The sequence below is a fragment of the Anser brachyrhynchus genome (assembly GCF_964034855.1).
Source record: "Anser brachyrhynchus genome assembly, chromosome: 5".
In the NCBI taxonomy this organism is placed as follows: Eukaryota; Metazoa; Chordata; class Aves; order Anseriformes; family Anatidae; genus Anser; species Anser brachyrhynchus.
Window position 1 is genome coordinate 10453635 of NC_137699.1, and position 23622 is coordinate 10477256.

General features: G+C 42.2%; 1 protein-coding gene and 1 long non-coding RNA gene across 2 annotated transcripts in view; both read left to right on the forward strand.

Annotated features, from left to right (window-relative positions):
- The first annotated feature begins 17478 nt into the window (after window positions 1-17478).
- LOC308195544 overlaps window positions 17479-23622 on the forward strand; it is a 181667-nt gene continuing 175523 nt past the window's right edge. Inside the window, exon 1 of the long non-coding RNA XR_013951606.1 lies at window positions 17479-19374. This is a non-coding gene — a long non-coding RNA (uncharacterized lncRNA). The remainder of the gene's footprint in view (window positions 19375-23622) is intronic.
- Window positions 20117-21501, forward strand: FANCF (FA complementation group F). The gene has a single exon (XM_080593147.1). It carries the CDS (start codon window positions 20200-20202, stop codon window positions 21205-21207), a length of 1008 nt encoding a protein of 335 aa, XP_080449273.1. The 5' UTR covers window positions 20117-20199; the 3' UTR covers window positions 21208-21501.

The window sequence follows — 23622 nt, forward strand, 5'->3', positions numbered from 1 at the left end:
AGAGTCCTGCAGCTTGGCATTGGAGCAGGCTCACACTTATCTATTAATATTTCAAGAGGATTCTAACCCCCAAGTACTCCTCCTTCACTCTGTAACCGGGGTCACAATTGACTAGTCTAATATCAATTATATATAATGGATATAACTCAATTTATGACAGACATCCCAATTCTATATAGACTCTTAAAGCACGTAGCTATACAGCCATTAAATGGGACATTTTGGTTAGCTAAGAGAATAGAGAGAACAGAGAGCAACCGACGCACAGTGGCAGAAATGATGAATAAAGTGTATATTTAGTACAGAATGTTGTACCTGTTGACTTTCATGCTTTTTACCACTTAAGGGACCATGGGTAAAGCTGAAATGAATTCAGCCATGAGTGATTTTCCATTTTAATTATCATGGAAATAAGGCCTGCTCTAAGTTAATTCCATCCTCCAATAATTCAGTTCAATGCACACAGTGATTTTATAATCAATTGTACTTTGATCAAATCTGCAGTGGAATACCCATTTTAAAGCTCTGTTAAAACTCTGCAAACAATTCCTTCAGTACAAGAGTAAAATGCTTTGTTCTTCCATCTTGCAAACTTACTAGAAATGTAATTTAATCAACGTACAGTTATGTTACTTTCGACAATTACAACTGTCCTGAAATTCTTTGCTTTCTATCTTATACGTGAAACCAACAGCTATAATCTGAGAAAAGCAAGTTTTTGTCATGGTAAGCCTAAATAAAAGTTAACTGCTTACTCTGCATCATGTTTATTAAAACATACCTATTGTTAATCTTTCAGTCAGTGTCAGGGTAAGCATCTAGATTAAATTAGACCCAGGAACAGTTTTCCATCATTATGGAATACACATACCTGAATTGATGTACCATGCACCAGCATATATAAACTGCTTAGAAGCTCAAGGTGCATAGTATAAGCCTCTCGGGGACCCATCTTACGGATATGCACCGCTGGCAAGAAGCTGTCACAATTCTGATTTTTACAGAGAAGTATTTTTTGACTGAGAAGGTCATAATAGTTTACTCATGGATACAGAGCTTACAGCTGTCATTCCAAGAAAACTACTGGAGTTGACACAATGATTAGAAGGAGAAATTATATGTTCTGTTTGACAATTAGATTATAACAGTATAATCTGTCTCCAAACAAACCAGTACCTTAAATATTAACAAGAATGACAGATTGTTATTTTATTTTCTTAAATAGGAGGATCTCAGATATCACATCGATAAGGATTATTTAAATGACAACAGAGATTACATAGGCCTCATGGCACTTTTATTCCTTCCTGAAGTAACTGAAACTGAAGAAGAAAACTCCAAGCCATGTATGTAACTGCACTCCTGTCTCCATGAGACAGTATAGCAATTGCAAGTGACTCAGAAGACTATACAACTGAAACCAACTCAAATACCTCTCAGCCCAAATGTAAACAGTGATGGGAAAATGCATATTTGATTCTCAGATTTTGCCTACTGCTTGGTCAGACAAATTAATCATACTTAATTCAGTGCATCATCTTTTCTTTTCTCACACACCTCTCAGAAAGTAAATTTATTTGTAAGGAGAGTTCTGCCACAGGGTGAGATGAACTTATTGATATTATCAATTTCATTCTGTTCTCTATATTCTGTCAGTGTCTTTATGGACTAAAACAGCTTGAATTTGAAACCAGTTTTATCAACATTTTCTGTTTGCATATTCACTAACAGAATAATTTAAAGAAATAACAATTATATCCACGTTGCTTAGTATATACAATGCTACTGAGCACAAATAAACATAAATAATCTCTTCTACTTTCCATACATATTATGGAACAGGACTTTGTAGCTGGTTTCTTCCTGTGATGGACAAATCATTAAAATAAGATGCTGTTTCAAGACAAATTAAAGCATCAGAATTTAGCTACTAAGAGCAAAAGAGCACCAGTGAGAAAAAGAGGATTCAAGAATGCCAACAACTACCAAAACAACATTGCTTTGTTGTATCAGAAATGTTCTGGGTTTTATATATATATATTTTAAAACAGATTCTTGTATAGTGACTCAAAAAACACAAAATAATCTTTATAGGATTTAACTGATAGATGCTGTGCTTTGGAAAGCAATTTACAAACAAAAAGCAAACATTCCAGATGCACACAACAGTTTTTTCAAAGTAACACATTTTCCAGACCAAGAATATCAGAAGACCAATTCATTGCTTAAGAATTCAAAATATTTTTAAAACAGAAAATGTTCTAAAAGACTAATAACACCTGCTCCCTCCTGGCTGGTCAAAACCCTGCCTTCCCTCATTTTCTCTTCACCTTTCAATGTCTTGCTTCTCATAACACATACCTAGGTTTCCTCTTATAATCATTAGTATTTCTTGCCTCAATTTCCCCTCCCAGTAACTTATTCCCTATGTTTATTGGACTGTGTATGAAATTATTTTGGTCACTGGAGCAACTTTAAGAGTCCAATTCAGGATCTTATTTCCATATGAAAACCCCCATAAAGCAGAGATTTTTTGGCTATCTTCCAAGTTCAAATCAACTTTTTGCAGATTGCTCTGTTCATGAAGTAAAAAGTAACAGACAATTCTACCCCATTTGAAGTGATGCATGCTCACAACATGCGTAACTCTAGTAAACCCGCCTTTGTAACGATAGAATTCAAAAGCTTTATTGCCTGTCCAACAATCTGGAGGAAAGAGAGGCAGAACGGTCCTTACAGGAGAAAATTTGGCACTCTTCAAGCCTGATTTTCTTTCCATACTACCTTCAAAGCTCTTCCAGCCCTTCTCCTGGTGTTTCTGACACTACTTTTCAGCAATTCTTCCTCAACCTTATACTTTCTCCACCAACATTTCAAATTCATTCTCCTCAGAAGCTATTGTTTTTCTTCCCCTCTTTGAGATACTATTGCTATTCTTTTCCAGTTCCCTTTTCCTTTAACTGCTCAGTTCACTCGATCTTATACTTTAGGGAATGCTTTGATTCCAGCACTCCTTTTCATTCTTCTATGGAAGAAGCATCATGGAAGCATTCCTAATGGAAAGAACATTATTCCCCATGTCACATTGCAAAATGAGACAAGATGAATGCAAGCTCATTTAATAAGTTATTCCTGTCTCGTGGGAGGTTAGGAGACTTGGTTTCTTTTGCCAGCCCTGCAAAATAATCTGCTGTACAAGTTTCATCAAATTACTTTTTATTTCAGTTTTCCCATCTGTAAAATAGGCATATGCATAAAAACTTCCCCTTGTAAAGTAGTCCAACATTAACAAATGGAGAGAATTCTATAAAGATGGGCCCAATATATTAATTTAATTTATTGAAGAGTCCTGCACATATTTTCTTTCCCTGTCTTTCCTCCTTCTTTACACTGCGAACTGTGTATCTGGTAATATGCTATTAGAGAAGGGAAGTTAGGAGGTTTGGGAATAGCCTTGGCTCTGATACTCATTTGCTGTCATAAGAAAATAAGAAATCTGTGATCTTGGAAAAGTTACTTAACCTTCCAGATACTTCAGATTTCTGATCTATAAGATGTAATATAAATATGTCATGGCGGTTGTGAGGTAAGAGACTCAAACATTTTGATGCCATAGACTGAGAATTCAACAGAAATGAGAATATTACTTCGTTAAATGTATTACCTCTTTGGCAGGTATTCTTCTTGCTGTGTTGAAGTTGCTCAATTCCAGCATTGGCCCTGCCTGTGACATTATTCTTCATGTTGGGACATGTTGTGGAATGACAGTTTCCTTCAGCAGAATCCTCCCAGATCCCAGCATTGCTATCTGAAACGTGATAAGATAATATCTAATTGCTGTCAAATGACTAGCATTTATATTTTCAGTCTGTTTGTTTCAGACAAAAGTAGGCTTATACAACTCTGGAAATTTCATATTTAGGAGGACATTATTTTGCATAGAGGTTACTTCAGCATCTGCAATCCACAGATCATCCTCCTCAAGTTTCTCTCTCTCTTCATTTGGAATGCCTTTTTATCCTTGCCGTTAGCCAGACCAATATCAAAATTACTTTGTTTTGTTCAACAGGTTTCTTGTTCAGCCCAAAAGCGAAGCATCAAAGCCCAGTGTACTCTTTGGTTTCCTTTTAGGGAGGAGCCTGACATACCTCTGTTTATACTATAGCCTGGGCCTTGGGCATGTTTTCCTAATTGGAGCTGGCTGAAGCTTTTCTGCTTTCCTGCTGCCTGTCATAGGCTGAATTACAAACGATGGTGAGACCGGTTACCCAACTCCCTTCATTAATGACATATGTTGCTGAAACACATTGAGAGAATTTCAGAAAGATCAAATTTCAGACCAACCTTGAAACCAGATGCCTAAATCCAATAATGAGGCAAGAAAGCTATAGATAGAAAGCTAGTGTTTTACCTTGTGAACACTACAGTCATGCTTGCAAATGAGACCAGGGTCAGAATTCCAATATTAAGAATCATTCTCTGTCATCTTTTAATTTAGCATGTTGGCTCAAGTCCAAATAAACAGCGCACAGAATAATTAAATCAAGAAATAATTCAACAAATGAGAAAAAACACTTGTGCAAAATATCACAAGCTTGGTGAGTGAGAAGAATTAGGAACAAAAGAGACCAAACAACTATGACTGAACATTCAGATCAGGTATCCGATAGTATGAGGTATGTGAATGCTGGTAACTCCGTATGGAATCTACTATCAAGTGCTGCGCTACTTATCTGTGGCCCTCAGGCTTTATTCAACCAAAGGGCAATGAGGCTGGTGAGGGGTCTGGAGAACAAGTCTTACGAGGAGCGGCTGAGGGAGCTGGGGTTGTTCAGCCTGGAAAAGAGAAGGCTCAGGGGCGACCTTATCGCACTCTACAGGTACCTTAAAGGAGGCTGTAGGGAGGTGGGGGTTGGTCTATTCTCCCACGTGCCTGGTGACAGGACAAGGGGGAATGGGATAAAGTTGCACCAGGGGAAGTTTAGGTTGGATATTAGGAAGAACTTCTTTATTGAAAGGGTTGTTAGGCATTGGAATAGGCTGCCCAGGGAAGTGGTTGAGTCACCATCCCTGGAGGTATTTAAAAGACGTTTAGATTTACAGCTAAGCGATATGGTTTAGTGGAGGACTTGTTACTGTTAGGTCAGAGGTTGGACTAGCTGATCTTGGAGGTCTCTTCCAACCTAGATGCTTCTGTGATTCTGTGAAAAAGATGGTAAAGACAGTACTTTGATGTACTTCAGTCTTAGTTTACACAAATGGTAGGGTCTAAATCTGTCATAAGGACTATGTTATTTCCATACCAGCAGTTAAGCATGTGAATTTTTGATCAGGAAATATATACATAAATATATATATATATATAAAAATAAATAAATTTAAATAAATAAATATATATATAAATTTATATAAATATATATATATATATATATGAGAGAGAGAGAGAGAGAGAATTATCTACTAAGACATATCCAGTGATCCGCATCTTCTGCTTTATCAAACACTAAGTCTTACTGGACATAGACAGAAATCACAACTTCCCTAGGGTAGCTTTAATTTTCATTATTCTAATAATAAAAATTAGATTACAAACACAATAAATGTGATAGTCTAAATGGAGCAGATAATCATATTTCACATTCTACATATAGTCTGAATTCATGGGATACTTCTTCATTAAATGCTATAAAATACAAAAATAAAGAGAAAAGTTAAAGAAGCCAAAAGATTTACACTACTTTGAAAGCAAAATTAAATACAAAGAATGCCAGACACACAATGTGTATATTTTGGAAAAAGGATTCCAGAATCTCTCTCCTTGAAAAGATAGTGAAAAATTCTCAAATCTCACAAAGACTCCCAGTTTTACAAAGTTCAACAACTCTCCCATGGGGCTTGGAACAATGAACTGGGCTTTGTTGAAGATGGCAGCCATTTGCATGAAGACCAGTTACAACTGAGGTGTTCTGTGAGCTGTTAAGAACTGAAGCACTGAATCTGTTTTGAGACAAATTTAAGAAGAAATCCATGACCAAATCTGACCAAATAAACTTCTGTTAGTATTACAACTGGAGAAATATTCAGAACACGACTGAAGTCACTGTTTGCAATTTGCTAATTAAACCAACACGTAATAAAACTAACAAAACTGAAATCACATCTGTGTAGTTGTGGGTTTTTTGTTTTGTTTTGTTTTTAAACCAATACCTTTGTCAGTACTTGCCAGCAGACTAGTTAATTCAAACGATCTGAGATAGCGGTGCATTAGCCAAAGTAGCAGGTTAGGCAGACAAAACACGTTTATCTGCACACTGTATATCTGTAGTACAATTTACTTTGAACCAATGTAGCGTGTATAACTTGAGCCTTACATGTTTAGTATGAAGCCTAAGTACACATCTTGAATTCATTCCCCTGTGAAAATTTTGTCAAGACTGTAAAAGAAAAGGACTTGGAAACCAGGAAGAACAAAATACTGTTAGAAAAGATGATATCTTCCACCAGAGGAACAAACAACGAAATAATAAACAATGGTCTCCTTAAGCAAAAGGAGAAAAACATCTTTTGGTTCTAAGCCTACTGTCTGAGAAACCATTGCATCCTACCAGGCCGACCCTACATTTCCAATTCTTCCTCTTTTGTAGTTCTTCCCACACCAGCCAGAGAAAATAATTTTCAACCAGGCCATTTATCGCAACCCTCTCAACAGGAGAGAGACAAGACCTTTTCTTCTTTTCTGAGCCCTTTGAATTGATCAGGTTAGCAAAGAGCAGTTCAAACCAGTGAACAATCACTAAAAGTGTAAGGGGAGGTTAATTTTTTTCCAACAGAAGGCTGGAAAGTGTCTTACTTGAAGTCGAACCTCCCAAACAAATGCTTTGCTTAGAACAAAAATTTGGGGGGTAAAGGTAACCATACATCCTCAATGTTACTATACAATTAGAATGCTTTTAGAAAATATTTCAGTTTTTAAATGTTATAAATAATTTCATTTTAAATTGTCATTTAAAAACTAGGTAAGAAAATTAAACAAGATTGTTTTCCTGTTGAAACTAATATTTTTATTTATCCCAAGTCATTTCATTTAATAACTTAATTCAGTAAAAAAATTTAACCCCTCAAATTACTGTTTAACTACCCAAGTAAACAGAAGCAAATTTAGAGATTAAAAATCTACTTAGATTTCTCCCACGGAAATGTTCTGGACTATTCTTTCAGATGAATCATTTCTATACTACAGCTTGTAGCATCTATCCATTAGGAATGAAGTATTTAAGTGAGTTACACACAGAGGATAAACCATAAATATAATTCCTGTCTAAAGCTTCAATCCTGAATATCTTCTGGGTGCACGGGATGCTTTTGTTAGACGAATGAGGATCCCTAGGCTAGATGCAAGAATTTCTATTTACATACAAATTTTTGAGAGATTTAAAGACCCCTAGGCATCTGGTTCCCATTGACTTGCTATTGCATCCAGGCACATGACTCCCTTAGGTGTTTTTGAACCGTCAATTGTAGGCAAGTTAGGTCTAGAAGACTAGCTCTGAACTGTCCCTTTTCTAAACACTACTAAATCCATAGATCCAACTTTTCCTAAAAATAAAAAGGAACTGATTCCAGCCCTTAAGGGTCATAAGTTGTTAGTTAACAGAACTTCTTTTCCGAACAATTGATGAGCATCATTTCACAGAAATAGAGACACAAATAATAATACTCCATTGTGTTATTTTCTCTGTGCAGGGTGCACAACTCCAATAGATTTATTAGAGAGTAATTATTGGAGGAGTTTCAAATGTATTTCTCTAAAACAAAGGAAGCTATTGTAACATTAAGAAATATGAAGACGCTTGCAGCAGTGGTTTCAACTGAAAATAGTGTTTTCATTAGAAGTAATTGAACTAATATGAATTTGATTATTTCCAGGTTTAATACTGTTACATTTCTTTTATTTAAAAGGGGGGGGGGGGGGGGATCTTTAATGAAGCAGACCTTTCATTTAGACCTTTATCTTAATTCGATGAATTCAACTTCACCCATCACCTTCATGCCATCCACAGCTTTGAATCACAATGATTTTTTTTTCTGATGGCTTTTAGGTTTATGCAAATATCCTATGTGTTACCATCTCAACTCTGTGTTTTTTTGTTTGTTTGTTTATTTTTCCCATTGCTCTTATTTTCTCTAAGTATAATTCATTGTTTTAACACTGATAATTTCCTGTCTTATTCAGGTAGCCAGCAGCAATATTTCAGGTTCAGCTATGAACTAGCATATTCTAATAAATATATTATGTGTATTGTGATGCTTTTTGGTTATCTAGCCCTTAACTTTGGTTTAGCATCGGACTAGGAACAAACTCATAACCAAAAGAATATGAAATTAATATAAAAAATACAAGTCATCACTGTTGTGGAGTACTGTTACACCAGATGAAAATATTTGGGTTTCCTGGCATTTCTACTAATTAAGTACCAGTATTTTCACAGAATCATAGAATGGACTGGGTTGAAAAGGACCTTAAAGACCATCTAGTTTCAACCCGCCTGCTCTGGGTAAGGTTGCCAACCACTAGAGCAGGCTGTCCAGAGCCGCATCCAGCCTGGCCTTGAATGCCTCCAGGGATGGGGCATCCACAACATCTCTGGACAACCTCCACCAGTGGTGCCTCACCACCCTCACAGAGAAAAACTTTCTCCTCATTTCCAACCTAAATCTTCCGTCTTAGTTTAAAGTCATTCCCCCTTGTCCTATCACTACCAACACAAGTAAACGGGCATTCCCCCTCCTGTTTATACGCTCCCTTCAAGTACTGGAAGGCCGCAATGAGGTCTCCCCAGAGCCTTCTCTTCTCCAAGCTAAACAAGCCCAGTTCCCTCCACCTTTCTGCATAGGAGAGGTGCTCCAGCCCTCTGATCATCTTAGTGGCCCTCCTCTGGACCCGTTCCATGAGCTCCACATCCTTCTTGTGCTGGGGGCCCCAGGCCTGCAGGCAGTACTCCAAGTGGGGTCTCACAAGGGCAGAGCAGAGGGCTACAATCACCTCCCTCTCCCTGCTGGCCACCCCTTTTTTAATGCAGCCCAGAACATAGTTGGCCTTCCGAGCTGCAAGCGCTCACTGTCGGCTCATGTCCAGTTTCTTGTCCATCAGGACCCCCCAAGTTCTTCTCTGCATGGCTGCTCTAAACTTCTTCTCCCAGTCTATGTAAATACCTGGGATTGCTCCAGCCCAAGTGCAACACCTTGCACTTGGCCTTGTTGAACCTCATTAGGTTCTCATGGGCCCACTTCTCCAGCCCGTCCAGGTCCCTCTGGATGGCGTCCCTTCCCTCTATTGTAACAACTACACTGCTCAGCTTGGTGTCATCTGCAAACTTGCTGAGGGTGCACTCAATTCCGTCATTTATGTCATTGATAAAGATGTTAAAGAGCACCGGACCCAAGACAGACCCCTGAGGGACGCCACTTGTGACCGGCCTCCACCCAGACATAGAACCGTTGACCACAACCCTCTGGCTGCCACCAGCCAACCAGTTCTTTATCCACCTAACAGTCCATCCTTCAAATCCATACCTCTCCAATTTAGAGAGAAGAATGTGGTGAGGGACCATATCAAAGGCTTTGCTCAAATCCAGGTAGATGATATCCATTGCCCTTCCTTTGTCCACCAATGCCGTCACTCCATCACAGAAGGCCACCGGATTGGTTAGGCAAGATCTGCCTTTCGTGAAGCCGTGCTGGCTGTCTCAAATCACCTCTCTATCTCATGCAAGCCTTAACATGTCTTCCAGGAGGATCTGCTCCATGATCTTCCCAGGCACAAACGTGAGGCTCACCGGCCTGTACTTCCCCGGGTCTTCCTTTCTCCCTTTCTTAAAAATGGGAGTAATGTTTCCCTTCTTCCAGTCACCGGGGACTTCACCCAACAGCCATGATTTTTCAAATATGATGGAGAGTAGGTCGGCAACCACATCAGCCATCTCTCTCAGCACCCTGGTATGTATACCACCTGGCCCCATGGACTTCTAGACATCCAGTTTCATCAGGCTGTCCCAGACTTGTTCCACTGTCACAGTGGGATGGAATCCACTCCTCTCACCCTCTCCTTGAGGTTCAGGGTCCTGACAGACATAGAAAACTTGACCAACAGTGTAGACTGAGGCAAGCACTTATTGAGTACCTCAGCTTTTTCCATGTCTGAGGAAGCCAGTTCTCCCGTCTTGTTTATCAGATGGAGAACACTCTCCTTGGCCTGTCTTCTCCTGCGTATGTATCTGTAGAACCCCTTCTTGTTATTCTTCACATCCTTGGCCAAGTTCAGCTCCATCTGTGCCTTGGCTTTCCTGATCCCGTTTCTGCACATCCATTTTCTGCAACGTGTGGGAAAAACTTGGTCTTACAAGAAGACCTTTAGGTTAAAAACTCTGGAGACAGGAACGAAGTCTGCCCTTTCCGCAGAAGATATTGACATCAGGACAATAGGGCATTTATGGTAGTGGTTTCTGTGATCCTACAGGCTTACCATCAGGAAGGTCTGGACTAAACCAGCCAGAACCATTTCACAGAGAGGTACATAACTCATTATTAACAAGTGGCCCTCAAGAGAAACTGGAATTGTTTTACTGTATAACTGAACCTATAAGAAGCTGTATTGGTTTTAATGATTTGCATTCGGAGTATGCTAGATATAAAGATAACAGAAACCAGTATTCCATTCTATTTCTTCAAATAAACAACCAACCTTTATACTTTTCTTAAATAGAAAGAAAAGGCCTTTCAAAGTTTTGCATTAACACCTACTTTTTTTTTTTTTCCTTTGGTCATGGTATGTTCTTCTTGACATACTGAAATGGAGAAAAGTAAAATCTTTGAATCATTAATGAGATTAACATATAGCCCCCCAACCCAGAACATTCACTTAAGTAATGATTCTTACTATCCCACTCTCCCACATTTGCTTAACAGTGAAAAGGATGTTAATATGGAAAATTGAATTCCTCTGTAAATATTAACCAACGAACTTAGCAAAGACTGAAAAAAATGTATATGTTCTGTGGTTTCCATTTCCTTGGCTTTATTGTTTTTATGTAAATTCTCCCAGGACATTTCAGGTTATATGTCTGGAAACCCCAGCCATCCAGCAGAGGAAAGGTTGAGAGAATAATGAGAAATGTGCTGGAAGAATTCACATAAAAGCTTTGGAGACATGAAAATGGAAACAACAGATACTTAAAAGCCATACTGCTCAAAAAAAGAAATGTCTATCCAGCACGTGCATGTGTGTGTGTTAATGTATCCACCTCCGTGTACACAGAGGCAGGTACTATTCTTAAAGATACTGTACAGAGCTATGAAGGAGCAATATTAGTGCATCTGGTTATTTACAATGTTCTCAGGATATTAGGCAATGCAAGTGAAAAAATCAAAGTGACTTATGTTATTAGAACCTAGGTATACATAAAAAAAATAGCTCTACACATAGTTGTCTTGCACTGAATTATATATATATATAAGTGAAAAATATAACCAATTCCAACGTGAAAGTGTGTTTATAAGATCTCCCCGTACTCTTGTGAATGACAGCAATTTAACTGTCGTGGAAACACACAATATATGGGTAGGAAAGAATTTCTTTTACATCCTATTCTTAAGTGCATGGACTTCTGCTCCAACACTATTAAAGACATTACATTGTTAAATGTGAAGCCTAGTAATACATTCGACTTAGCTTAGCCCTCATATGCTTGACTTCATACAAGCACCACAGTATTTTATATCCAAGTTACAAACCCTTAGCTATAGACAGTGACGTTTGCCACAAGCTTTATAGAGCTATTATTTTCAAGGGATTCCAATAAGATGCCCTCTGAAACAGATACCTCCTTAAGATACTTCTTAGAATGTACCCTAAAAGATGCTGGGGGGAAGTGGGGGGTACCATGAAGGAAGGGGCTCAGACTGCCTCAAAGGCTGAGTATGTACAACTGATCCTATAAGAAAAGTAGTTAACGTAAGTAATTAAGATCTTTCATAGCTTCAAGGAAAAGAAGCCTGGAAAAAGGCAAGTAGAAAAACATTCTAATCAATACACATCAAATCCCCAACCACAACACACAGCAAATGAAAGTTCTCTTTAAGTTTTCACAAACAATGGCAAATGATCAAAGCACACGGCTTAACACCTTAACATTCATTAGCTAATCAACATTAAATGACTGCATGCATGCTCTCATCCCACTGCAAATGCAAGTTAAAATGCTTTAGCTCAAACAACCTTAGGCAAAACCAGTCATAACTAATACACACTTCCGGCATTTGGTTTAGGATTACACAAGTGGTTACTTAATGTGGCTCCTCTGGTGAGAGGGAGCTTCTTAAGTCTGCAATTGCTTCACCACTTCTGATTATTCACAATTAGAAAACCGTGGCACAGCTTGCCATGTAATTCTACTTTTTTTTTTTTTTCCTCCAGAATACTGAAGAGCTATACACAAGCTTATTAGCCTGTCCAGGTCCCTCTGGATGGCGTCCCTTCCCTCTATTGTAACAACTACACTGCTCAGCTTGGTGTCATCTGCAAACTTGCTGAGGGTGCACTCAATTCCGTCGTCTATGTCGTTGATAAAGATGTTAAAGAGCACCGGACCCAAGACAGACCCCTGAGGGACGCCACTTGTGACCGGCCTCCACCCAGACATAGAACCGTTGACCACAACCCTCTGGCTGCCACCAGCCAACCAGTTCTTTATCCACCTAACAGTCCATCCTTCAAATCCATACCTCTCCAATTTAGAGAGAAGAATGTGGTGAGGGACCATATCAAAGGCTTTGCTCAAATCCAGGTAGATGATATCCATTGCCCTTCCTTTGTCCACCGATGCCGTCACTCCATCACAGAAGGCCACTGGATTGGTTAGGCAAGATCTGCCTTTCATGAAGCCGTGCTGGCTGTCTCAAATCACCTCTCTACCTTGTGCATGTCTTAACACAGTCCTTCCAAACCTTCTGAGGCTCACACTGATCTGTAAATTCGTAGGTTCAATACTTTTCCAATGTGATTTAATCACACACTCATTCTGTTCTCATTTCAAAAGTGCATCACGGCTTTGCTACTTTTCGGGATTGGAGAGATGACATTTTGATGTAACATTTCAAAGGATTTCACCAGAAGTTGGGAAAGGGGTGACATGTTCTGCCAGGTACAGGCTTAACTAAAACCTCAATTTTACATAAAATGTGTGGTACAAATAGTAAGATATTCTACAAGAATGGTCTGTGAGTTCACAATCATCAGCATACACAAGTCACTATGTAATGACTGGTGGCTACTATGCAATTTGATGCAGATAAATTGCCCTCCCAACAGTTTTTTTTTTTGTTCTTGTTTTTTTTTTCTTTTTTTTTTTTTTTAAGAAAAAATGTTAATACAAGAAACATACTACATGATCATACATCTTGCTCAATTTACTCAATGGCTTTTGTATTATGAAATAATATATGTAAGGAAAAACCATTTTGGAGTTTTCTATTGCTAAGCATACTGAGTAAACAGAATGCCTTTCCCTTTTATTTTTAGGAGGGACAGTATAATCTTGTTATAGCCAATATGACTTCTGAGAGGAAGGTAAATACAACAATGGACTGCAGACCTCTGGCTGCAGAATACCAATTTTGCTTCAAAACTGGTATTTCCTGCCAGAATGCATTTTGTTGGCTTCTTAATCAGAATAAATAAACTCACTAGTTTCACAAAAATTTCATACAAATCTTCTACTTGACTTCTCAGCTTCAACAAAACAGTACAGTAATTCATACAAAATACAGGGCTTGTGAAACTGTTTTGCAGTGTTTCATGGAAAAGTGGGTTTGTGTTCAAGGAGCTGTGGAAATGACTACCCTGATTCTGCATCAGACATTTTTCATACTTGCTCAACAGCCGTTTTGGCTGTGCATATTATCAATCAAAAGCTGTAACACAGATACATTTACCACAGCCTAACACAACAGTAGATAAAAATTCTCAAAGATGCTATTCTTACTTTAACACTAATTTTACACGTTAAAGTGAAAAATAGACATTATATAAAAAAAAAAAAAAGGCAAAAAAAAAAGCGCCCAACCTATCCCCTGTTCACACTATCATAGCTACCTGTAAGAAGCATCTACCAGAAGAGTTAAACAGTCTGATGTGCTGCAATTTTAAGTCTGTCCTCTGGCCTATCATACAAAATATGCTTTTTTTCCTCCAATTTCTCTCTCTTTTTTTTTTCTAAATCAGAAAAAAACAGCCACATGACTTTTCAGCCTGAGAAATGAAGTGGTAATTTTTCAGATGAGGTGACAAATGCCGGTTACATGCTTCCCCAGTCTCCTTAAAAGAAAGCCTCATGTACTCACATGCGTAGTCTGCACAGTCTCCCTTAAAATATCCACATGGCTTTCACTTGTCAGACAAAATAAGGAGACTGTATAGTATATCCTACATGAAACACACAGCTAAACACATCCTAAAACAATGTAAGAGATTTCTACAATCATCAGTGGCCGAAGGAAACTGATCTTACGTGATCACAAACACTTACGTGAAGCCCAGAAGTAGACCTTCAATTTTTCTTCAAAAAGTAATCAAGCTAAGCAGGAATACACCCCACAAAGCTCTCTGAAAATCCACTCAAGACTCTATCCCCACATTTATGTGCTCCTACTACATCCCCTGACATCCTAATCCAGTATTTCTCATTCCTTTCATAGAATCATTATGGCTGGAAAAGACCTCCAAGCTCATCTGGTCCAACCATCACCCTACCACCAATGTCACCTACTAAACCCTGTCCCTAAGCACCACATCCAACCTTTCCTTAAACACCCCCAGGGATGGTGACTCCACCACCTTCCTGGGCAACCCATCCCAATGCCTGACTGCTCTTTTTGAGAAGAAATGTCTCCTAATTTCCAACCAGAACCTCCCCTGGCGCAACTTGAGGGTGTTCCCTCTAGTCCTATCACTAGTTAGAATCACAGAATATCCCGAGTTGGAAGGGACCCAAAAGGATCATCGAGTCCAACTCTTGGCTCCACATAGGTCTGTCCAAAAATTCAGACCATGTGACGAAGTGCACAGTCCAAACACTTCTTAAACTCCAACAGGCTTGGTGCAGTGACTGCTTCCCTGGGGAGCCTGTTCCAGTGTGTGACAACTCTCTCAGTGAAGAACCTCTTCCTGATGTCTAGCCTAAACTTCCCCTGCCTCAGCTTAACACCGTTCCCATGGGTCCTGTCACTGGTGATAACAGAGAATAGGTCCCTTGCCTCTCCACTCCCCCTCACGAGGAAGCTGTAGACTGCGATGAGGTCCCCGGTCCCCCCTCAGCCTCCTCTTCTCCAGGCTGAACAGGCCCAGTGACCTCAGCTGCTCCTCAGATGTCTTCCCCTCTAGGCCCTTCACCATCTTCGTCGCCCTCCACTGGACACTCTCCAACAGTTTAATGTCCTTTTTGTACTGTGGTGCCCAGAACTGCACACAGTACTCGAGGTGAGGCCGCACCAGCAGAGTAAAGCGGGACAATCACTTCCCTCGACCGACTAGCAATGCCATGCTTGATGCACCCCAGGATACGGCTGGCCCTCCTGGCTGCCAGGGCACACTGCTGGCTCATATTCAGCTTGTCGTCAACCACAACCCCCAGATCCCTCCCTGCGGGGCTGCTCTCCAGCGTCTCGTCGCCCAGTCTGTACGTATAGCCAGGGTTGCCCCATCCCAGGTGCAGGACCCAGCACTTGCTCTTATTAAACTTCATGCGGTTGGTGATTGCTCAGCTCTCCAATCTGTCCAGATCTCTCTGCAAGGCCTTTCCACCCTCATCCGAGTCCACAACTCCTCCAAGTTTGGTGTCGTCGGCAAATTTGCTCAAAACACCTTCTAGTCCTACATCCAAATCGTTTATAAAAACATTGAAGTGGACTGGCCCTAAAATGGAGCCTTGAGGGACCCCACTGGTGACCATCTACCTTCCTGATGCAGCCCCATTTACCACAACCCTTTGAGCCCTGCCCGTCAGCCAATTGCTCACCCATCGCATGATGTTTTTGTTTAGCTGTATGCTGGACATTTTGTCCAGTAGGATCCTATGGCAAACTGTGTCAAAAGCTTTTCTGAAGTCCAAAAAGATCACATCAGCTGGTTTCCCTTGATCGACTAGATGGGTGATCTTATCGGAAAAAAAAAAAAAAAAATCAAGTTAGTCAAACAGGACCTACCCCTCGTGAACCCATGTTGGCTGGGACCAATGACTGCATTGTCCCCCAGGTGTGCTTCAATAACTTCAAGGATAATTTTCTCCATAATTTTACCAGTCACTGACATGAGACTGACAGGCCTGTAATTGCCAGGGTCAGTTATCTGTGAGAAGAGGCCGAACCCCAGCTCCCCACAACTTCCTTTCAGGTAGTCGTAGAGGGCAAGAAGGTCTCCCCTGAGCCTCCTCTTCCCCAGACTAAACAACGCCAGTTCCCTCAGCCATTCCTCACAGGACTTGTGCTCCAGGCCCTTCACCAGCTTTGCTGCCCTTCTCTGGGCACACTCCAGGGCCTCCATGTCCTTCTTGTACTGAGGAGTCCAAAACTGAACACAGTACTCGAGGTGCAGCCACACCAGAGCAGAGTACAGGGGGGCAATCATCTCTCTGGTCCTGTTGGCTACACTATTCCTGACAAAAGCCAGGATGCCATTGGCCTTCTTAACCACGTGAGCACGCTGTCAGCTCATGTTCAGGCAAGCATTGACCAGCACCCCAAGATCTTTTTCCTCTGCACAGCTTTTGAGCCACTCTATCCCAAGCCTGTAGCGTTGCATAGGGTTATTGTGACCAAAGTCACAATAACTTTACTAACATCATCTCTTTGCCTTACACTGCACATCCTGTCTTACACTGCTTACTTTTGTAAGTGCCTCCTTGCTCTTCCACTCCTCTTCCTCTTATAAAAACCCAACTCAGCACTACTGTATAAACAATTCAAAGTAATACTTGCAAAACTGCTCAGTGATACTATTGAGTTACAACAGACAACACAAATTGATAGAAAATAACTACAGAAATAACAAGAGCTGATACTGAATAACTCTGCTGCTACAATGAAAAGCCCTGAGACTAGCCAAGCTATTACTCTACTAGAGGTAAAACAGAAAAGTGAAGGTACTAGCACTTAAAAATACAAGGAAATAATTAACCTGTGAGAAAGAAACCAAGTTTATTCAATTTACATTTGATTACTAGATGGCAACAGCATCAGCAGATCAATAGGCTCCATGCTTGCCGTGGAACAACTCAAAATATGCTCTGTGAGTGGCCAGGCATGCTTCCTCCCCCTCCCTTTCCCTCGTTCCCCCTCTTCCTCCCTCTCCCTCTCTTCCCCCCCGTTCTTCCCTTCCCTTCCCTCCCTTTTTTTTTTAAAAAAAAAAAAAAGTAGCAGAAAGGGATTTCCTTCAACAGCAAGTGTAGTACAAGAATGACTATTTTAGAGACTATCATTGTGTTGTCATGTAACCATTTAACATATGAATCATAACTGCCTCAGCGTTACCTCATTCATTTTGTTTGTTCCTTAAATTCATCTCCTAATGTTATCTTATGCAGAATGCTGTTACTTCTTTGGATTAGTCTTTATATTTTTTATTATATACATCAACTGTGCCCCATCGTGACTCAGGACTCCAAATGCAGCTGCAATACCTAGAAATACATAAACATCTTTTTTCACAACATTTTTATTATAGAGATGTCAGTCTGTATCCCATTATTGAAAAAAAATACTGATATTTAGACTTTTTATCCTAATTTGAGACAGAACCAAGAGTTGAAATACTCAGAGTTTTTCATACAGCAGAAATTCCATTTTTCAGGCAGCTCTACAGAGACCTACTTACTGTATGTAACTAGAGCTTGTGCGCTCCATCTTTCCTTTAATTTTTATTAGTTTCTAATATGCTTTGGAATAGATGGACACGGTAGATGATAGGAAAGTACAAACTTATTAACAATAGAAGCAATAATTATAGTGTATTCATAGATACTGAGAGATACCATTCTCTTTCAACAACAATGGCCATAGGATTTCACTCAGTAATTCTTGTACTAGGCCCTTAACTTACAGGTGAACTCTGTTCTTTCCTAAATAGATGACTGAAATAATAGGATAAGGGCACTCAGGTGTGAAAGGGTACGTGTTTTCATGAGGGTACTTAAGACAGAAGGTTCCTAAACCACTATCCTGGAGCAGTCTAGGAAAAGGTTTTAGTAGCAAAGGGTAGTACCCATGCTTCTGTTTAGATTGTTTTTATTTTTAGGTTGATTTATTTTGGAAGCATTATGTTATTAAAGCTGGTTCTCAATGACTAGAAGTTGTCTTTAGGATTGGGGTTTGTAACTAGGGAACAATTTATTTGTGTTAGAAAACCCAAAGGAAGCTATAGAATGGCTTAGATTTGAAGGGATCTTTGAGATCATTTAGCTCCAACTTTTCTGACAGAGGTGGGGATGCTACACACTAGATCAGGTTGACCAAGGCCCCATCTATTTTGGTCTTGAATGTTTTCAGGGATAAGGCATCCACAACTTTTCTTGGTAACCTCTTCCAGTGCCTTATTACCCTTACAGTGAAGAATTTCTGCCTAAATGTCTAGACTAAATATATTCTCTTTTAGTTTAAAACCATTCCCCCTTGATCTATCATTATCTACCTTAGCAAATACTCCTTCTCCACCTTCTTGATAAACCCCCTTTAAGTATTGAAAGACTGCAATGGGGCCTTCACGGGGCCTTCACAGGGCCTTCTCTTCTCCGGGCTGAACAGCCCCAGTTCTCTCAGCCTTTCTTCATAGGAGAGGTGCTTCAGCCCTCTTGTCACCTTTGTGGCCCTCCTCTGGACTTGCTCTCACAGGTCTTCATCTTTCTTGTGCTGGGGGCCCCACACCTGGTTGTAGTACTTCAGGCGGGGCCTCACAAGGGCAGAGTAGAGGGGGAATATATTCAGCACTAGGGTGTAGGGAAAAACAGAAAATCAAACAGGGCATCTGCTTAAGAAGAGCATTATTCTTTGTCCTTGAGGTTTGGGTTCTGCTACTGTTTCCAAACAAATTCCGTGTGCCCATGAGGAGCGCCCCAAACTGTAGGCCTGCAGCCTCCCCAGCCCTCAGGAGCCGCCAGGGCCCCACGGAAGGTGCTGGAAGCTGGCCGGGCCTGGCCCTGCTGCGCTGTGAGGCAGTGCTGTGTGCACAGCTCTCAAAGGGACGAGGACGGAGGAAACGCGCTGTTCTCCGTGAGGTGCTCTTCAGTACACGGGCATGAAGAAAGTCCCTCTGAGCTGCTGATCCCACAAGTATGCCAGTTTGCGCTGGTTTTAAGTTTTTTGTGTGTGTGCTGTGGAGAAATGGCCTTCAGCTCCTGCTGGCACAGGAGGGAAGGGAAGGGAAGGAAGGCCTTTCTCTTATCGCTGAGTGTGGGGAGCGGTTATGGCACATTTACACCATAGTTTGTGTGAGGTGTTGGTCAGGTTGCCCCCAGGAGAGATGCCTGTGAGGGAACCTTCCAGAATTTTGGGGGGTTGAGAGGACAGGATGGCAGCTCGTGGCTCCCTCAGCAGCAAGAGGCCTCTCTGTCTGAGGCGCAGACATGGTGATTTGGGAAGGGTGGCCAGTTGGGGCATGGCTGACAGGGGGTAGGCTGCAAGTGGTGAGGCACCGTGGGGTGCAGGTAAGCTGGGTTCGGCTGTAGGCTGCCTTCAGAGCAGGGCTGGGAGCCAGCCCCAGCGGGGACAACATGCCTGCCCTGTGGCCACACGGCCACCCTTTGGGCACGCAGCCGCCCCAAGAGATGCCAAATACCCCCACACAGGGTGCCTGTGAATAGCTTTAGTTTCTTTACGCTGTGTATAGGAGTCACAAATGCGTTTTGTTTATTTTTTAACGTCTAAATTGACTCATCGGGGAGCGCGGTAAAGCTCCCCCCTCGCCCTGCGCTGAGGGTTCTCCTCACGTAATGGCCGCGGTGCCCGCCCCGTTCCTCTTTAAGGGGAAGGCAGCGAATTGACGCCCGGCTCGGCCAATGGCGTCCCTAATCCCCTCCCTCGCCGCCTCGGATCGGCTCCGGTCGCCGGCGGGAGGCGGTGCTGGGGCGCGGCGGCGGGCTCGGCGGCAGCGGGGGTATGGAGGCGGTGCTGGGGCAGGTGGCGCAGCTGCCGGCGCTGCTGGCTGTGTGCCGCTCCGCGCTGGTGCGTGCCTGGGACCCGCCGACCCTGGAGCGGGCCCTGGACTGGGGCCGCTACTTCCAGCATCTCCACGACCGCCTCCGCGCCCGGCCCCGGCTCCGCCACGCCGTGGGGCAGCGGCTGCGGCGGGCCCGGCCGGGCGCTCCGCTCGCCTTCGGGCAGCTGGGGCGCTGCAAAGAGCTGCTGGGCCTGGCGCTGCTGGAGAACCGTGCCCTGCCGCCCGCCGCCTGCCGCCGCCTCCTCCAGCGCCTGCTGCAGCCCCCCGCCGCCCGGCCCGGCCGCCTGGCGCTGCTGGCCCGCAGGAAGGCGGCCTCCCGCCTGCTGGAGCCGCTCCGCAGCTCCACGCCGCCGCCGTCCCTCGGGGGCCCGGAGCCGCGGGTGGCCGCCGAAGCGGGGCTGCTGCTGGGCCGCCTGCGGGACGAGCCCCCGGGGGAGCCCCGCTGGCTCGGAGGGGTCCTGCAGCAGCTGCCCGAGCCCAGAGCCTTCCGGGTGGTGGCGGCAGCGCTGCTGCTGTTGCGGCAGGGGGGAGGCCCCCAGCAGGAGGAGGAAGCAGGGGCTGACCCCCTGCTTTCCTGGCTGCTGGAGGACGCGGAGAGGTTTGCTGCCTTCTGTCAGCAGCTCCCGGGCTCTCTTCTTGCTTCGTTAGCTGCTCACTATTCGCAAATAAGCAAACGTTATTTGGACCTCTTGAGTGACTGGGGAAGCTGCTTGCTGTATGACCCCTTGCAGGGGCAGTGGGTTAAAAGCTGCCCCGATGAGGGTGAACTGTCCTGGGAGGAGCTGAGGGAGCGCTTCAGCTGTCTGTGTAAGGGACCTGTGCCGCTCAGGGAACAGACCCAAGCTGCTCTCAAACTCCTGAAGGCAAGGGATGGAGACTTTCAAGTCCGTGGCCTAAGTGTGTGGACTGACTTACTGTTGGAAGTAGAGGAAGATTTGAGGAAATGAGCAGAGTACTGATGCGTGAACACAAAAGCAACACAAAAAACTTTTGAAATTTGGCGATCCTGATTAACTCTGTATTTGATACAAAAGGCAGGAGCACTATATGTTGATCTGGGTTGGAAACAAACATTGATGGGACTGATGATAACACTTATTATGACTGTATGTTAAGTCTGCCAGGAAGGCCTGGTGCTTCTTTGTAATTGCACTGCTGATTCTCCTGCTCACCAGCAGGAAATGGTTTTCTCTTCAGTGCTTACTTCTCAGCTAATAAAATGTATGTTTGCTAACAAAAAACTGAGTTATTTTTTTTCAAGTATTACAGTTCAAATGTGTTTTGGTCAGGGTAGTCCCGTTTCTTTTCTTGCTGGAGGCTCACCAGATGTTAAAAAGGGAAGGTGGAGTTTAAAACCTGAAAACCACAAACTCATGGTTAATTCAGTAGTAGTGGTCTTCGTGAGGCTGTCTTGGTGGCTTTTTTTTTTTTTTGTGCTTCTAGGTCTTGTGTATGACTTAGCCTCTGGGTCTAAGTGAAGGTGAAAGAAAGCTAACTGGAAAGCTTGTTGAAGTGTCCTCGAACTAGCAAGCTTTATTAGCTACCATACTATGTGCTAATATGCAAATCATGTCCAAGGAAAACCGCAGTAAAATATAGGATGCTCTGTTCCTGTGTTGTTCTTCCCTTTTCCATAGTCTGTTACATTAAATGTTTTTTGGTTTCCTTTTGCACAGTAAAAATGAGTGGGACAACAAACTTTGTTAATTAGATGAAAAAAAATCTTATGTTTAGTCACATTCTGTGGACAGAACTTGGTTACGTAATGAAGAAATGACCAGATCACCATCGTTTAAACCAAGTACTGCAGAAGTAACGAAATCTTGTGCACTAAGGTCTATAAGCTAGTGTTACCAGCGCAAATAATGTGAAACAAGAATGCTCCATGAAGATGGGGAAGGGAACACAAATACCACAAAAAGGTCTTTGCTAGTCTTCTGTGTGGAGTACCTGACAAAGAGTTGGTGTAGCCAGTGTTCCTATAGGTCCAAGATGAGTTGCAACACCTGTCTTCTGTTGCTGAAGTCCCTTTAGGAAGAGTTAGGTGCTTTGCTTCTGCTTAAAAGTTTTAAAAAGAAAAATAAACTAATCGTTTGAAACTAATTAGTGTAATATTCTGTGCTAGAGTGTACAAATAATATGTAAAACTATGGCAGGTATTTCTGTGTCACAAGGCAAAACAGGAGCAAGGAGGGATCTCGTGATTTTGGAATGGAAACACACAGTACAAGGAGATGAATGTGGTTGAGTTGGGAAGAGGTAGTAAATAATGCCTTTTGTAACTTGCATGGAAATAAAGACATACATAACAAGTCCTTATCCTTCCCCCTCCCTCAAAGCATGAGTGCTACTCAATGGTAACACACTTCAAGAAGTTAGAAGGACACACTGGTCTTCTATCAGATGTATGACTGTTTTCTTTGGCTTCCTTGCTACAGCATGTCAGAGAGGCAGTGAGGTTGTGGAGATCTGCAGATGAACATACAGCAAGTGCGGCAGTCACCATTTGGCTCTTAATTGGGGCTGTTCTGGTGCTTGTGGTGGTGGTCAGTCTCAAAAGAGCGTGGTGTCAGGGGATCTCAGGGCTGAGTCAGTGTTTCTGTGGTTGTGAAAGGAATATGAACGCTGTCTATAAGCATTTAAAACTGCTTAGAGTATAAAGTATGAAGTTTGAACTTAGGTTGTCTAGCCACAGGTCCCTGTGTTATGTAGTTCTGGCATTTGGTGTGGAAACTCTGCACTTGAGCATACTCTTAACGCTTTTAACAGGCATAGGGTATTTTGTCTGTTAAAATACTTCTTGCTATCAGAGGTTCCTGATGAATGATATACCCGAAGATGCTGGTCAGTTGTTCCTCCTGCCCTGCTACATGTGAAGTATGAATATCAAATGTTGCAGTAACATAACAAATGTAACATTACAGTGATAAACCTTACCAGTGCTCCTTTTGGCTTGGAAATCTAATGGGAAAGGTTGGGTATAAGCTCCTGGAATTCCCTCTCTTATTGAAGGATAGATGGTCTTACCCATTGCAAGATAGATTGTTCCCAGGTACCTGAGCCTCTGACAGATTTCAATGAGACTGACATCTTGCTTTTGCTCATCAAGATAGATGTTTCTTAATCTCTTCAGCATGTTGGCAATGAGTTAAGACAGCTTTTAACTATTAAGCAGCTTTTAACTACTAGGATAAATCTGATGCTGGTAGGGGGTGTGTACTTGCACTATTTCAGCTCTTGCTCTTGGAACAACTTAAGCTTTCTTTTGCAAAATGCAATTGGTAAAGGCAGATGTCTTCCAAGTAATTCAGCGTTGCACTTCTTCCTAGCTAAGTGCACCTACTGCAGTAGCTAGGAAGTAG

Coding starts and splice junctions, on each gene's coding strand:
- FANCF (XM_080593147.1), top strand. CDS start 20,200: ATGGAGGCGGTGCTGGGGCAGGTGGCGCAGCTGCCGGCGCTGCTGGCT.